This window comes from Pteronotus mesoamericanus, unplaced genomic scaffold (assembly GCF_021234165.1).
Source record: "Pteronotus mesoamericanus isolate MK-2021 breed Mesoamerican mustached bat unplaced genomic scaffold, CSHL_Meso_final contig_657, whole genome shotgun sequence".
NCBI lineage: Eukaryota > Metazoa > Chordata > Mammalia > Chiroptera > Mormoopidae > Pteronotus > Pteronotus mesoamericanus.
The window spans coordinates 16,530,909-16,548,806 of record NW_026555229.1 but is presented as its reverse complement, the minus strand read 5'-3'; the positions used below and the strand labels follow the sequence as shown (position 1 = coordinate 16,548,806).

The 17,898-nt window shown below is 42.4% G+C and overlaps 1 protein-coding gene across 2 annotated transcripts in view; it reads left to right on the top strand.

Moving 5' to 3' along the window:
- SHTN1 (shootin 1) overlaps nucleotides 1–17,898 on the top strand; it is a 90,494-nt gene that overhangs the window by 53,487 nt on the left and 19,109 nt on the right. The window contains exons 12-15 of one of the 2 annotated variants that reach the window (XM_054581579.1): nucleotides 2,063–2,145; nucleotides 8,511–8,620; nucleotides 11,814–11,867; nucleotides 16,857–16,980. In XM_054581579.1, the coding sequence (XP_054437554.1) occupies nucleotides 2,063–2,145; nucleotides 8,511–8,620; nucleotides 11,814–11,867; nucleotides 16,857–16,980 (371 nt within the window). The remainder of the gene's footprint in view (nucleotides 1–2,062; nucleotides 2,146–8,510; nucleotides 8,621–11,813; nucleotides 11,868–16,856; nucleotides 16,981–17,898) is intronic. The other variant, XM_054581580.1, reaches the window with a different exon arrangement.

Below are 17,898 nucleotides of genomic sequence, written 5' to 3'. Positions count from 1 at the left end.
CGTATTGATTTTTCAGTGCACTTTGAATCCATTAATCAAGATTTCCCAACCTTCTTCCTGAGTCATTTGCTTTACCCTGATGTAGATCAGGGGTAGAAATGAAAGCAGGGAAAAACAAAGACTAGGGCCTGTGACCACGTTAAGTGGCTTTATTGCTTTCCCCTCGTATTCCTGCTCATTTGACTGAGGGGCCAGGTGAGAGAGAGGAAAGAGAGGAAAAGGCCTACTTTGGTCATTTTATACTGGTGGTAATGAAATTGGGACAGGTCCTGGGAAAGTGTGGCTCATGGGGAAAGGGTAGGTTGTATTAGGGTATTCGTTGGAGTTCTCTAGAGAAACGACCGATAGGGTATGTGTGCGCATATGTACATAAACGATATACATATACATAAAGAGAGACTTATTCGAAAGAATTGGCTCACATTATTATCATGGTCTCAGGCAAGACCCCGGATCTGCAGGGTGAGTCAGCAAACTGGAGACCAAGAAGGGCCTGTGGTATGGTTTTAGCCTGTAGGTCAGCGGGCTCACGACCCAGGAAGAGGCAGTGTTCAGCCTGGGTCTGAAAGCGGAGAAAACAGATGTCCTACTTTCAAGGCAGTCAGGAAGGTGGCGTTCTTTTGTACTTGGGGAAGGGCTACTCTTTCGTTCTCCTCAGGCCTTCCGCTGATTGGATGAGGCCCACGCACCTGACGGAGGGCAGTCTGCTTTACTGAGATGACCAGCTTAAATGTTAATCTTCAGAATCCTTACAGAAACACGCAGACATGCTTGACCATATACCTGAGTACCCTATGACCCAGTCAAGTTCACTCACTAAACATCACAGTGGGTGTGAGGAACACTTCTTACAGAATTCCAAGGTGAATATATTCCATTGAACTGTTTCATCTGTGGAGGACACCTGCTTGGAGGTTTTATGCATTCAATTAAAGTGACTGTGGATGGGGAGATTTTAGATGGCGGTTTGGGTTATTGGTCCCAGATACCCCGTTCTGGCCGCCCCCACCCCCGGTTCCCTCTGGCCACACCACACTCTTGTCTGCATTAGTGCGTACATGAACATTCTTGTACATGAGTCCTGGTGCACCGGTGCTTGTATTTCTGTAAGAATATAGAAGTGGAATCATTGACTCAGAGGATATGGGTATCTTCACCTCCACTAGATCATACCGGTTTTCTAAAGTGGTCTGTCAATTTACACGCCGCCTTTAGTTTGAGAATTGCTGTTATTCTACAAACCTACCAACACTTGCTATTATCAGACTTAAAATTTCTTACCTACTTTATGAGTTTGGAGTAATAGCTCAGTGAGGGTTTCATTTGTGTTTTCTAATAACTAATGAAGTTAAGTACCTTTTTGGTATGCGTATTGGAAATTTAGAATGTTTTTTATGGAGTTGCAAGAGTTTTGTCCATTTTTCTGTTAGGTTATCTGCTTTTTTTTCATTGATTTGTAGACTTCCTTTTTATTTTTTATGGTGTCTTTTAATATATGTTTTAAAATATAGGTTTTAAAATGTTAATGTCAAATTTATCATTATTTGCATTTTATGCAGATTTTAAAAACATGTACTAGAGAGACAGTGCTCTAAATACATTTTGTCTCTTACGTATCTTGTCTGGGTCACAGATTCAGGTTATTTTATGCCTGTATTTCACAAACAGATATTTACTGAGAATATCTTCTAATTCTTTCATCCTTCCCTCTCCCTCAAATATCTTACCTAGAGAGCTTTTCTGAATTTTAGGTATGGATATTGAAATTTTTTCTTTTTGTGTTTTACGGGGTAAATGTCTATGTATTGTATTGGTAATGATAGCGGTCCCGTCTTTCGGTGGGTTTGGTTGCACACAAAGTGGTGAGTCACCTTTCTCTACCTTAAAGAGATGAAAAGTTCGATAATTTATTAAAAGTGGAAAGTAGGCTACTTAAATTCTACTTGGGCATTCGTGCGCCTAAGAGTTGGGTATTTACTGATTCTTGAGCATATATTCATGTTATTTCTTGGATCGTAAGGCCTCCAGTAATCTCCTGTCAACTTTTTTCTTTCTCCCAAAGATCCCTCATGTCCATGATCCGGAAGCGGTCCCACCCCAGCGGCAGTGGTGCTAAGAAAGAAAAGGCAGCTCAACCAGAAACAAGTAATTCTCGCCCCGCCTTGCTTTACTCTCAGTGGTTGATGGTGTGCAATATTTTAACAGCACACAAATTTGTTTATGTCTTTGTGAACAGGTTGTGGGGGGAGAAATGTGAACTTGACAGCTATAAGAATGAACCAGATAACAGGCATTGCTTTCATGTGTCTTATTGTCTAGAGCGGCAGTTTTCAACCTTTTTCACCTCATGGCACACATGCACAGATTACTACAATTCTGCAGCACACCATTTGAAAATCACTGGTCTAGAGCAGATTAGCATGCACGCACATCACTGTACAGTGAAATATGCTAAGACGTGTGATTAAGGTACTTTGGGGTATAAAGTAAGGGAGGCAGTAATTCCAGGTGAAGGACTTGGAGAGAAGCTTTGCAGACCTGAGAGCAGGTGGACTGGGACTTTTATCAAGCACCTAGTATGTACCACTCAGTGCTGTGCGCTGGAGATGCAGGACATAGAATTTGCACTTGAGTGGGGGAGACAGGAAGAAAACTGACTATCCAATTAAACATATAATTATTTAAATGTAGTTTTTGATCAGGGCTGTGGAGGAGGAGAATACATTTCTAAGAGCGCATTCGGGAAGGCTGCTGGTGTCAGCCCTGTGCAAACTGAGTCATTGCGGATTTAGAAAGTCCAGGGGAGGGGATTTAGCATGAAAGTAGTTCACGCAGAGAGGCAGCAGATTGGAAGGTCCAGAGTGGGGGAGGAGATTGGCGTATGAGGAAACTGAAAGTTGATGTTACTAGAACATGAGGTGCAAGGGATGAGGTCTGGCAGAGAGGCGGGAGCTATACTCTGGAGGCTATGGTCAAATTTTGAAACTTAACCTAAGGGCAGTCGAAGTTTTAAGTAGGGGTGTAGCTAGATGAGATTTTTTTTTTTTTTTTTTAAATCACACCTGCTGCAGTGAGAGGAGAGAGAGCAGGCTGTGAAGGAGTGAGTGGCTAAGGGAAGACGGTCGCAGCATCAGATCAGTGTCCGTGGCAGCTCCCACCAGGGTGGCAGCAGTAGAGGCGGAAGGGAATGGAGGAATTCAGGAGCTCTTCAGGGAGGTAAAACTTACAGGAGCCTGTGATTTTCTGGAGAGGGAGATGCTAAAGACAGCGAGAAGAGAAGAGAACGGAGGGAGAAAGGCTTTGCTGTTGAGCAGGGCACTGGGCGAGTAGGTGCCGAGTCGGTCCACAGCACCGTGGGCAGCTCGGGGAGCAGCCGCAGGGAGAGCAGAACTCTGGTCTGCTGGGGCCGGAGCTGGGGCCTTGTGCCTGAGAACTGTAGCACCCGAATTAAACCCAGCAACGTGTGCTCAGCGCCTCTTAGTTACCAAGCGTGGTAGATTTGCCCGGTTCAGAACCAGACTCGTGTAAACTTCTTGGTTCCCTCTCCCTGCCTGCAGGTTTCCTCTGCAGTCCAGGCATTTTCCTGTCATTGGCGGTGTCGTAGGTGTCATCCCATTGTCCTTTGTTCTGCGCTTCTCACCGCCTCAGAATAGAATCCAAACTCTATCAGAGTCGGCTCGTAGATGGTTCTCTGCTTTTACATCAGCCGTGTCTCATTACACCTCTCCCATCTGTGGCTGGCCCGTTTCCACCAGCGCCCTCTGCACTCGCTCCTGTTATTCCTCATTCCGGAATTGCCCGCTTGCCCACCCTCTCGTCAAAACTTTCTTAGGCGGGGGTGTTGTTCTAATTGCCATCTCTCCAGTGTAGGCTCCAGACATATCATCTGTGTGTTCCAGACTCTTCCTGCCTCTTCTTTTTATTTATTAGTGTTCGTATCAATAATCCAAAATGAGTGGTGCACCACTCTTGTGCTGCTCAAGTGTTTTGCTGCAGATGTTGTTACTGTAAAGATTTTATCTTCTTCTCACCGCCCCCACCCCCCCATCCTCCTGGTTCCTGCTCTGATGATCCAGTTATTCCCACATCTCTGGAGGGCTTACTCCTCTCTGCAGCCTCCCACAGTTTTTGTGCAGATTGAATGGATCCAAGTTTAGACTTAGTCTTTTCTTCTGTAGCAAGAACCTCACAACCGTCACAGACGAAAGCTGTTTGATTTCACACATGTGAATCAACTTTCTGTGCCTGATTCCTGCAGCCCTTTGCGTGTATTGCTCTGCATAGTAATGCCACCGAAAGGCAGATTCTGCTTTGCACAGGGCATTGCAGGGCCCAGAAAAAGCCCTGCCTTTGGTGATTTGCAGGACTGCCTTGCTCCCTGGTTCCTGGCTATACACCTTTCCTGACCCTGGAATTAAAATTGTTCAGTCTTGTTTGGGGACAATTGCCAAGTCTGGGAGGGTCAGGAGGGCGGTCAGAACAGAATGATTTCCCCTTCGAAGTAAACTAAATTATTAGCTTGTCAACCTGGACAGCACCCTTAAATTGAAGAGCAGCATTCTAGAACTGATTCACCCCCGGTGTTAGAAACCATACTTTTCCCAGTGAAAAGGATGTTTCATTTGCAGTTCATGCAATGTGGCATTTTCGCCCTTACCCGTGAGCTGTTGCACTGCACTGTGGGGATCTGAGCAACTGACACAAAAGTTGCTCGTGAGACTTTAAACCGGAGCCCCTCTGAAGTCACAGTGCCTTAAAGGGTGTGTACCGTGGCCACACGCGGCTGCAGCCTGTCTGTCTGGCCTGGTAGTTATTTATCATGTCTTGTTAATAGTTCACACTACAAAATAGTTGTTGAATGAATACATCAACAGTGATTAAATGCATGGTAAATGAATGTATATACATGAAACATCGGGCTCCTCTGTGACACTTGGAGTTTGCATTTAAAATGAAGGGAGCAGCCTTGCTATCACAGCATTTTCTTATGTGAACACCTTTTGGTGGCTTTCCTATTCAGTTGGTAGGCCTTTCAGGGCTTATGAATGGAGAAACTTGTTGGTAGATTATGGTTCTTAAAAACACTTGATTGTAGGAAAAGTCTGTGGAATATTACAGTTGGTCTAAGGTTTAAATATAAGACATCATTACAGACTTTGAAGTTAAACTAATTTTGATAACTATGCAGTTATTGAACATGTTCTGAGATTTCATATATTTAGGTCATTAATTTATTGATATTTTCTTACTTCAGTTTACTAATCTGTAGTATGGGGATAATAGTAGTTTCTATTTTATAGGGTTGTTGTGAGAATTAATGGGTAACATGTAAAGCATTTAAGATAGTACTTAGCACATAGAAAATACCTAAAATGTTAGTTTAAAAAAATATATATACAAGGCCCTAACTACCCTTTGGAGGGCAGGCATCCTCATTCATCAGACTCTTGTGATCTCGTAAGGAAATTTCTTTAACTTGATGATCTGAGGTCAGATTCCGACTTACTCAACCATGATGTCTTTTTTAGAAAATGTGTGTATCATAGTGGCGTAAGACTTTTTAAATGCCCTTTAAAAATATAAGTGAAAGAGAAAAGTAATCCTGTGGCATTAAACGTTTATTTTAGTTTCTTCTAGGTAATAACAAAAGGCTTTATTGAGTAACAGGGTGATGGTTTTGTCTGTGAGTCTTTTTCTTTCTTTCCTTTTTTTAAAGGAATTAACTTATTTTTCAAGTGGGTCTTAAAATTTAAGCCTCAATTAATAACATGTAGCTTTCTGATCCAAGACTGACCTCGAAGCACTAACTCAAAGAACATTTGATTTTATTTTCCTGTGGCAGTTCAATAACATTAGACCTGTTGTCTTCATTTGTCCCTTTTCTTTAATCTCCAGTATCCTGCATATTTCTATTGTCCCCCTGATTACATGCCTTTGTGAGACAATTACCAGCTGCATGATGGCAGAAAGAATTACAAAACATACCATGAGCTCTCCCTAGGCGATTCTTGCAGATTTATTAGAACTACTTAATAGTTTAGAAGTCCGTATAGATTGCTTTTTGCTGGTTCAAAAACAGGGTCAGGGAGAAAGAAAGCTTGTGTAGCTAACCTGGTGTTGCCCTCGTATTGTGCCTGAGTAGGGAATCTGGTAAGAGTGATTTCTTTTCCTTTAGACCAATTAAGCCTTTACATTTGAAAAAGACCGAGAAATTAAAGCCTGGTTAAAATCTGTACAGAGTACTGATAGTGGCGCTTCTCTGAATTATCGCTGTGAATCTGGCAAGCAAAAATAAAAAACTACTTTAAATTCCTGCTATGTTAGATGCTGCAGCAGATTTGAATGTTGACCATAATTCTCCATCTGTCTGCCTTAAGTAGTTTTGTATGGTGCATTTAATTGGGTTTCAGTCACTCCTTGGAGCGCTAATCTGTCTGTAGGCTCTGTTCCTGTTGCTATGCAGCTCTTCCCAAGTCTCCCCAAGTCTCAAAATGGCAGCCTTCTTGAACATGAGATGATTTTTTTTTTTTTTTGAAGATTTTAAATTCCCAGGAAGAAATTCCACACTGAGAGCAGGTGCTTGAATGGCAGGTCTGGATTCTGTCTCTTTTGGTTTTGAATAGGGTCAGCAAGAGCACTGTGTAGCACATTCTTTAGGTATTCAGATATTGAGTGAGTGAGTGAGTGAGTGAATGAATTTCTATCCATAGTAATTTTCTTGTCTGGCCCCATGTTGATGTTTGTGGATCATCAACAGAAGCTGCCCGCGAAAATGCTACTTAGGGCACATAGTGGGTCAACCCACAGTTTTGTCCTTTTTCCTTTTCTGACTTTGGTGCCATTTTCCCCACATTGCCTGGCAAAAGGTTTTTTGGTTCTGTTTTGGTTTTTTTTGACTTCTGGGTATGAAAAGTGCTGTTTGGATGTTTCAAGTCCCAGCTTTTCAGTGGCTGGTGAGGATGACAGAACACACTTGAAGTCAGGACCGTATGAGCAAGCCGGGGTGTGCAGTGAATGTAGCGGTGGTCCCCTCACGGTGGTGCTCGCAGAGGGGAGGTGACGGCACCATCTGGGCTGAGCGGCCCCCCTGGGCACGGATTTTAGCAGAGTGACTGCCCAGGGTCAGTGGGTGCCGGCAACGTAGCAGACGAGGAAGCCATGATGTAGGCCTTCTCAGGGCAAAGCCTGCCTCTACGTGACGTGGCTTGGAGATGCAGTTGTGATTGCCTCCATTTGGAAGTCATCCTTTTGGAGCTGAGTTATTTCTGCTCAAATAAGAAAAATATTCAAGCCATGTAAAACTAGAACTTTACAGATCTGTCAGTAGGCAGGTAACTAGTTGAATAGTTGTGATGTGCCTCACCATGTGGAGTCTCATTAAAGATGCTGATTGGAAGGTCTTTATGAGATAGTTAAACTTAAGTATATTGGCTTCAGTGAGTTCCATGGAGGTAAACACAAGATCTAGAACTGCATTAATAGTCATAAGTATTCAAAATATGATTCAGTGCTTTTAGTCAAGATATTCTGCAAATGAGACAAATCTCTGTATTCTGCGCAACAGGCTGATACTCACCACAGTGGCATGCATCTAACTGATACATAGTTCAACAGCTTTATTGTTTTTGCAGCAAAATAGCGCAAAGGTTAGACAATAGACAGTTAAAATTTTTAAATCAAACTTAAATACTTAATTACAGTCATTTCTAGATGTATTTTTTTAACATTGACAATTTTAAGACTTGAAAAAGGTTTGCTTAAACGTTTCCTTCCCCTGTGCTTCCTAAACAAAAGATGGCAATTTCAAAATGGATTTTATCTATTTGCTGCTCATCTTTTGACTGAATTGCTTTCAATAAGTAAAAGAACCTTTTTTGATCTTTTATTTTCCAGTGGGCTTTTGATAGTTATTCCGTCTTTGGGCTGATTTCCTTGGCATATGATGTACTATAACTTACAAAATACTTGTGAGACAAAGATGAATGATTATTTGAGGCTAGTTATAAAGTTGGGTTTTTATTTTTATTTTTTTATTTTATTTGTTTTTAAATTGATTTTTAGAGAGAGAAAGAGAGAGAGAGAGCAATATCAACTTCTCCACCCATCCATGCATTCGTTGGTTGATTCTTGTATGTGCCCTTACCAGGGATTGAAACCACAGCCTTGGCATATTGGGACAGCGCTCTAATCAACTGAGCTACTCCGCCAGGGCCAAAGTTGGGTTTTTAAAAATCTATAGAAATTCATTCTGTGGACAGAAGGAACAAAATCTATTTTAATTGTTTAACATAGATGAGCTGGTATTGATTTCCAGGCTATAAATTAGACTTTAAAATTTATAACTCTCATTTTTCAAAGCAGGTTGTTTATTAAAAGATTTTTATGAAAACTATGTTGCTACCTGGTAGCTGTTAACCTTAAATTATTGGTGTTTTGTGACTTCGTTTGAAAAATGACTACGGTTAATTACATAGTGCAGTCTTTCTAAGATGTGTATGTTCTTTGAATAGCTGAAGAGGTCACAGATCTGAAGAGGCAAGCAGTCGAAGAGATGATGGACAGAATTAAAAAGGGAGTTCACCTTAGACCGGTTAATCAGACAGCTAGACCCAAGGCCCAGGTATGCAAAGACTAAATGCTTTTTTCTCTTCCGTGATGTTCCTTTTTTCAAATGTGAAATTTCGAAGTGTGATGCAAGCTGTATCCGGACCAACTGTCAAATCTTAGGATAAGGCTAATGTGTCGTAAAAGCCTTTATTTCCATAAGCACGTTTCAGGACAACTCTACTTGGCTCATAGGCGACCTAAATCACCATAGAAACTAAGTCCTGCTGTTGCAGGTGCTGTCATCAGCTTGACGGAGACACTGATGTGAACTGTTACACCAAACAAATCACAACTATTACATGGTTTCTTTTCTTTAATTGCTGGTTCTTTTATGTAATTTGACAAGTATTTACTGAGTATCTACTATGTGCCAAGTACTGTTTTAGGGACTGAGGATAAAGCAGGAAACAGGAGAGACACACATTCTTGCCTTCCTGAGGCTTCTACTTTTGTGTGTGTATTGCGGGCGTGGGGGGCGGTGCAGGAGGACTGGGGGTAAGGAGTCACATGATAATGCCACAGAAGACCTAAGACGACTTTTGAGAAAGAATGAGATTTATATGATCATTTTGACAAACCTGTTCCAGGTCACTTCAAGGGGAAAATTTTGTGCCTATGTGTATCATATATAAGTTGCATTGTCATCCCAACTTTAAGACCCCAGTGAGCGCCAGGATTTATTGAAGCACTTAGAGTCTAGCTCAGTGCTTCTCTTGTCCCTTTGTGTGCCTGGTCCATTGCAGGAGACCCCAAAATAGAGTTTTTTGACATATTTCTTAAAAAATATTTTTCTTTTTTCACTTTAGTAAGGGGTCAAGAGATCGGTTCTCTTTCTTCTACTTTGAAAACAAACTTTGTTTTCTTTTTTACTCTCAAGGATGCCCCTCTTCTGCTGCTCCCTGTGCCCAGGCATCAACACTGTTCAGTACAAATTCTGCGGGGCTTTGAAAGTTGCCGCTTTGTCACAGGCAGGCAAGGTAGCCAGGCCAGGCAGGAATGGCCGTGGGTTGGGCTGTCCACGGAAAGGGGGTTGGAAGGGTGGACAGAAAACTCAGCTGCAGGGCAGATTGACATCTAATAGATGGAAGCCTTGGGTGACCATGAGGAGTAGTTCAGTCTTGTGCTCGTGCTGTGGAAGCAGCTTTCTAGGTCAGGGGCAGAATGTCGAGCAGGACCAGAGGCTGAGGGTGGAGACGGGGTGGCACAGCCGTCTCGGTGCCGGTGTCTGGGCCCTGAGAGCGGAGCACTGTGGTCGGAGCTGGGGCCTTCATGTGCTCCCAGCTGCCCGGGCTGATTCTCCCAAAGTGGCAATAGCACCTGCCCTGCCCACTCAGAGGGTCGTTGTTGCGATCGGATGGAGTAAAGCGTGGAAACGCTTTAAGATGCAGGGCCTAAGTGGAACCTTTGAGAAGAATATGTTCTTAGGACTTTCATGCCACAACTGTATTGGAAAGACCATGCTATAAGCAAAACCATGCTATTACTAAAGAAAAAAAGGAGTGTTATTAAGAAGCAAAGTTCAGTTTAGAAAGAAAAAATGCTGAGAACTTGTTAAGTCATAAGTAATCAATGTTCCGTATGTACTCTCCCAACAGTTCCACATTATTTAATGTCAGTTCAAAATCTGGAAGACAGCTGAACAAGGATCAGTGGACGAGTGGGTTTTTCACTGGTAATCATTAATCTATGTAGAGGTAGCGCTGAATGACCCGGTCAGTCACGTTTAAAACAAGTGGCCATTGTCTGCCCGAGTACAATAACATTGGGGCTTTCCAGGAACGTCCCAAGAATGAGAGTGTGTGGCCTGGGCTGCAAGGGCTCCTGCAGCCAGAGGCGGCAGCTTCCGTGCGTGGCATGGCAGCACTTTGGACTGTGCCTTTGGCTGCATCGTTCGTTCAAAAGTCACAGCTTGTCACCTGCAGAAGTCAAGCCTGCTTTGAGAATACTAATTGCACTGTGAATTTTCTCGATTCCTTGATGTTGTTGGCAGTGCTGGTGTGGTTAAAATTAGTGTATTAGAGCTTTAGACTGGCACTGGTGGCATGTAATATTTCACAGAAAACCTGGGCTCAGGAAGCTGAATGCCTTAAGTCTGATTTGTATATGAGCAGCAAACCTCTCTCTCCTTCCTCCTCTGTCTGTGTCTCTTTCTAGCTTTTCTGTTATTGTCCATTTTTAAAATTTGGAAGGGGGTCTCATTCTTTATTACCTTTTGAGAAGAAAGAATTATAGAAGGGGGGGGTTACTATGAATCAACCCCCGTCCCCATTTCTTGATGAGAGAGAATGAGCCTCAGCTCTTTCCCCAGATGCAAGGCCTCGTGGGGGTCCTTTCACCATCTTGCAGATTTCCCTTCATCTCTATCCTTTGTGAAAGGAAGAAGTACAGGGGAGATGAGAGGTCTTTTTTTGATCTTTTTCATGAGGTCCTCTCCCAACAGTTCCACGTTATTTACGGGAGGGATCCAGAGCCTGTGGGGTGCTGTGGGGCCGGTAAACATTACCCAGAACTTCATTTCAGATTGTTTTGCTCATGGTGTAGCCAGAAGAGAACTGGGCCTGTAATCAAGGCAGTGACTCCAGTACACCCTTCCTCCAGGTGTAACTGTCCTCAGGGGCCACGCACCCTCTCAGGGCTTTTACTGCTTTGATAGCAGGGATGCTGACGTTGGCTTGTGAGCCGGGCTCTTTGCTGGTCCCTGCTCCCGACTCAGCCCTGCTGTGAAATTCCCGGCGCGGAGAGGGCCTGTCCTCTGTGCCTGGCTTGCGCCTGGAGCTAACGGAGCTGAGAGAGGTTTTCTGCCCTGTTGCTTGCTCCCTGCTCCGCAGCCTTCCTCATCCTCACTTGCCGGCAGGAGTCCCGCAGTGCGAGGGGAGAAGCGTAGTGTAAAAAATTAGAAATAATTTGAAATTAAGTCTTTGAAGTCTGGTGTTTACCAGTTCATTTTTCTATGTATAATAACAAGTAAGAAACAAAATGATATTTAGAATATAGTGGCTTGAGTCCTTTTGCTTTGCATATTACTTCTAATTTTCTACTTAACTGCCGCTTGGGAGCACTAACCTGTCTAATATTTTTTTCTAATGGTAAGACATTGGCCTAATTAAAAAAATAGTGAATATAAGCTATAAGCACTTTGTCATGTGAAATGTTTGTTCAGCATATTAAAAATGAATTACTCAGTAAATTGTGTTTTTTAATTGTAGCCAGAATCTTCCAAAGGCTCTGAGAGTGCAGTGAATGAATTAAAAGGAATACTGGTAAGAATAGAACTCAGTTTATTATTCATTTAATGGGAAAATGAAAGGAGAATGTTTTTGAAATTGATTTTTATGAATAATTGGTTTGATATGTTTTATTTCCATACAGTAGCCTCCTTTCTTTTGATAGTTTACTTGGTTGTGTTATGGACTCCCCCTCAGGTGTGTTGTTAATGTATCAATGCTCTGCTGTTTCTATTCTAAAAGAATGGTTACACTTGCACCAAAATCCTGGTTTCTTGTTCCTGCCCTCCACTCCTTGCATTACAGCGTGGAGACGAAATGTCTGGCCAAGTGTGAGAATTGGTATGTGCTTATTAATAACAAATACAGTAGAGTCCCTCACATGGCTAGTGCTTAACTTTGTGGCACGAAAGTGGCTTTCTTGGCCCCTAAATGTAAACCTGAGCCCATACCCACAAGTTAGCATCAGGGGCAGTCTGCTCTTCCTCACAGAGTCAAAGGTTATTGGATGATAAATTGGAGACTAAAATAAAAGTCCCTTTCTTTATGTTACTGATTTCATTTTCTAAGAGTGATTCCCACCCGTTGGTGAACACAGTGAATGCCCACGTCTAGCTACATTTCTCCTTTCCAAAGTAACGAGCTTTTGCCAGCGGAGCAAATGAGTGCTGCCCTGTTGGACAGTGGCTCTCAGAGACAGACGCCGCGCTTAGGAAGTGCTTCAGATGCTGAGCGCCTGTTCTCAGAGCCGGTTCCTGCCTCGGCGCCAGTCATTATGCACAGTAAGTCAACAAACACGGGGGCGGAGGTACAGCGCTAATATGCCCATGTTTGTTGTTACTGTGCTAATTACGCGTTGCGTGTAGACATCCCCATAATTGTGGTAAACAAAATTATTTTCATCAAGCATGAAACAGCACACTTAACTCAGAATGGCTCAATTAGTTAGCTTTAGTTTTGGGTGAGCGAAATTAGTACGAGAGAGGTAAAGCAGTGGCCAACAGTACTGGTCTGCCTACAGAGTAAAGTTTTGAAACCATTGGAAACAAGTAGGTGACTATTATCTAATGGACTCTTTGAGGAGAAAATTTTGTCACCCAGTGACAGTCCCTTTTGTTGTCCCTACATTATAGTGCTAATTGCTGTTCAAGACAACGTCCCCAGGGGTGTCATGAGATTCTAGAGCATAGTTCTGATCGTCAGTGCAATAGTCAACTGTACCGAGTGTGACTCTTTAAAATTGGGTTTATTTGAAAAGTCAGGCATCTCCGTAAGAGGCCTGTGGAATTGGCTGCCCAGGCTGTGCCACTCCCTGTAGGGCCGACGGCAGTGAGTTCCCTGGTTGCGGCACTGCTCTGGAACGTCGCCAGCACTGTGCAACCCTATTCACCATCATTTTGTGCCACTTCAGGGAAAGAAATTTTTGCAATAGATTTTTGTAAAATAATTTACAAATTATAAAAATTGTCAAAACATCTTTTTTCCCCTGTCGATTGTCCCCGTCCTCCTTGTCCTGGATTTATCATTCGATTTCTCTGCCTTATCTGGCATTGATATATCATTATAACTGTTATTCTGACGATATTCTTCCTTTGCATTAAGTGTCCCCCCTTTTTTTTAACAAGAGGAACTCACAGTGTCCTCCCCTACTCTTCTTTGCCAAATGGCAACTCTCCGCTTTCCCCACAGAAGTCCCTTTGCAGGGGTGTATCACTTGTCACCTGGGGCCAAGAGGCCATAGAACTTCTTGCAAGAGGGAGAAACAGGAGGCCCCCTATTGGATGGGCTCTGTTAGTTTTTTTTGCTGGAATTCAGACTATTAGGATTACCAGATTCAGTACCCAGCAGAGCACATGACACCAGCCTCACAATTGTGAGGCATGAGAGACAAACATGAAAAACATGAAAAGCCTGCAGGTTGTACCGAGATAGGAGGTGAGCGTCCGCACCGGAGGTGCCAGGAAACCAAGAAACAGCCTGGTCAGCTCCACTGTGGAGCGGAGCCAGGGGGAAACTCGGTGTGGGGTGTGCTTGCTGCAGGGAGTGAGGTGCGACCTGAGCTGCAAAGGACCCCCAGGACCTAGAGGTTTGGCCGAAGGCTGGAAGTTAGCACCCGGGTAGAAAACAAAGCCCTGGCTGGGAAAACTCCACTGTATTTTGGGTTGCACAGCTCTCAAATCAATTTTTGAAGTCTCCATGTTGATTGAACTCATTTTTCTAAGCCTATTTATACTTGATTTTAAAAACCTGCATATTATAAATTTTAAAATATATAGTTCATTTCTTGTTGTCACACAAGGATTTTGAACTGTTAGAAACGTCTTGAGTCTTCCAGTTCATTTAGAAGTCACTCGAAGTGGAAATGGCAATTTCTGAAGAATAAACCAATATAAATTAATCTAAAAGCCTCTTTTCAAGTTCAGTTGCCTCTAAATCAAAGAAGCAAAAATGACATTTGACAAAATTCTCTTACAGGTCTTCCTCAAACATCTTTAGTTTTTCAAAGTGCCCCGAAATTGTCGAACAGTTACTTTTGCCACCTGACAATTTGATTGCTCAGTTTTACGAACATTTAACTAACATGGGGACTAATATTGTTACATGGTCAAAGTGGTTTGATATAGGAATAGAATATTGATTTGGGGATTAGAAGAGCCAAGTTCAAGGTCAAGCCCCCAGGCGCTCTCCTCTTTTAGGTGAGGTAATTGTATATGCCACATGGTTCCTCAGCTAATTTCTGGTTCAAAAATCTGTGATTATAATACAAATAGATAATTAAGATAATTGTGGTACTTTATTAGCTGAGCCCTTTATCATTTCAGTCAAGAGTCATGCAGAACCTCTCTTTCATAATTGCCTCCATGTTTAAAGTTTACTTATATATATATTAGCTTAATCAACGGTATCAGTCAGTGAGTGGAGAACACGTGTGGGATTCAAGGATTCAAATCAGGTATAAAGAGCGGGTTATTCACCACAGTCAGGAACTTAGGAAAATAATGCTGTTGTCTAAATGAAAAATGGAGAATATTGTGAAAGATAAATCCTTCAATTAAAGATATTCATTGACTCCAGCCATTGGGAAAATCACACAGAATGTCCTTGATATTCAAACAATGTAGTGCTAGTTTTATGAATTGTTTGAATAAAAATAGCCATACCTTTTAAAAATATCTGTTTATATATGATACAGCTGGTAAGTTTTTAAAAACTATAAACACAAATGATGTGAAAATAGCTTTTCTAGTACATTTTTTAAAATTAGTCTAAATTGGCTTTAGTTCTGTTTTCTTCATCTTATCAGTGTTTATCCTATCTTAGGATATAACTCTTAGATGAATAGATACAGATCTGCTTGTTAACTGACAAATAAATCAAATAATTTTTCAATTATAAAACGAGCTGTTATAGTGTTACGTATAACGTGGTTTTCCTTTGAGTATATTTTATGAATATTTGCAATAAATGAAAAGCAGGAAGATGTACTTTGGGGTGGGAATTAGCAGCCGTGTATGCTTGACTGAATTCTGAGCCTTCCCTAAGCATGTTACACGTCGGGCTTGGTTAGGCTTGGTTAGGTTTGGTTAGGCTTGGTTAGGCTTGGTTAGGCGCCTGACAGGAGAAAAAAATAATCTCCTAATCTTGTTAGTCAAGTCCTCCCTGACAGCAGGCTGCTTTTCTGTAACTACGTTGCTAGGGGGGGAAACCCCTTTCTAAACAAAACATCATATCAGCCTGTGTCATATGAGATTTATAATCACTTGCTTTTACAAACGTTTTTGTTTTATAGGCTAAAGAAGAAACATGAGTTATCATACTTAGCCAGAATCCTCAGGAAGTTAGCAGGGAACAAGGCGCAGGATTGAGGCAGGCCTGTACTGAGCTCAGAAATGACGCAGGCTGGCCTGGTGGTTGGTCTTAGTGGACAAAGGCTGCCTCCTTACTCTTAATACGAAGTCAGGCAAGTTGTACCAGACTTGAGGTTCTGATTTGCTCTGATCAAAATACTGTGGTTCTCCTGGCTTTGTTTCTCCCCAAGTCTGTGGCACAGGTGAGGAGGACATTTCAAAGAAACAGTGTTCATTTCTTATGAAAGAAAGTGGACTGTGCATAGCAGTGGAGTACCAAGTCCGTGCACGTGAGAAGTGCCTCAGTGAGTGTTCTTTTCAAACACTTGTAACAGAGGTGGCAAGCCCTACCTCTCCCTCCAAAGCACATATTCTAGAGTAGCCAGGGCAGGCAACCTCAGCCCGGGTCTTCCTTCTCTGTCGTCTTGAAGGTCAGTACCAGTTTCAGCAGGAGCACAGCTTTGTGGCATCTCTTGTTTCCTTCGGTATCTTCTGGGCCCTGAATGACACACGTCTGCTACCCCCACTGCTAGGATTCTGGAGTTCCGGTGCTGGGCCCTCCCTGGCTTCCCTGCTAGGGTCTAACCTTTCCTCTTTCACGAAGAAGCCACGCTGTGCTCGGGGCAGCACGTGCCTGGGTAGGCCACTGGAGAGTGTTATGTGCCTCCTCTGGCAGCCATGGCACCATTGTCGCCTGTTGTGCAGGCCAGGTCATTCTCGCTGAAGAATCAGCCACACATTTTTTTAGTGCCACAAGGATTTTGGTTCTTTAGCTTGTGGCTGCCACATCAAGATAACCTTCTAAGGTGAGTTCGGTATGTCTGTTCTCTTCTCCACGCGACCGATCAACACATGTCAGAATCTTTAATCATCAATGTGCAGGAGGTGCAGGTACCTTCCCGCCCCTGAACTTCATACAGTTAGCTCATCAAGAGTGTTCTTGTACTGTTCCTTTGACATGATAGCTAACATCTTCCATCATCAGTAGCATCTTCTTCGATGATCTGCTATATGCTGTTGAAGATATGCACATTAAAAACATATGTGTACATGTAAAGTTCATTTTGTTTTGTAATTCCATTCAAATTCTGGTAATGTTTTGGTGGTTTGATTTTTTATATTTTGTATATTGTATTAAGCCATTAACCTTTTTGTTTTTGTTTTGTTTTCACTTTAGGGGACACTTAACAAATCCACTAGTTCAAGAAGCTTAAAATCCCTTCACTACACTGAAAGCAGTGAAACTGAGTTAGAAAGGATTTTGCGTCGCAGAAAGGTGACAGCAGAAGCAGATAGCAGTAGTAAGCTGGTTTGTCTTCTCCGCGGCTCTCCTCTTCCTCTCTGAAGCATCTTCCTTTAAGTCCCTTTTTAACATGAAACTATCTTTTTAAAATGATTGTTAAATTTTTTTAATGTGAATGAGAAGTATTGGATGGTCAAAGATACTTAGGGCTCTCTCATAAGAACGCTTACGTTATTTTTATTTATTGGTGTATCTGTTTATTTGTAGGTACTCAGGGTTCTATAGATCTGCTTTGCTTAATGCAAGATGCCCTTGTGTAAAGATGTTCAGGATGGGCTTTGACAACAGCGTAGCATTGAATACAGGCTAGAACCACACAGTGTGAGTTCGAATCCTCGCTCTGCCATTTACTAGCTGCTGCCTCTTACACAAATCACCCAACCTCTCAGTGCCTCAGTTTCTTCATCTATAAAGTTAGGATACTAAAAGCACTACCTCATAGGATTATTCTAAGGAGAATAATCCGATTGAGTCAGTCAGGATAGGCAAAGTGCCTAGCACTGTGCCTGACAGAAGGTCAGCATACAATGTGCAGTAGTAATTACACATCAGTTACAGATGCAGAGAAATCGTCATAGTTCTGCATACCCATTTAGTATAGTGTCTGCCTATGAGCCAAGTGAATGAGAAATTCCAGCTCTGTCACCAGCTGTGACCATCTGGGCAAGTCTTGAGCTCACAGTTTGTATTTGTGTCATGGTAGCCATGTATTGGACATCAAAATCTGTTCCCAAACTAATCTTGTGTGTCTTCATTTTTTTCCATCAACTTGATCATGGGAATTAGCAGAAACCTTTCTGAGGTTTTTTTCTTGAGGCCAGGAGGCTGGCTTTGAAAAACTAAAGTAAAATTTATCAGCAACCACAGCTAATAGGCTGCATCATTGAGCCTCAGTTCAGTCAAGTCCAGTTAATTT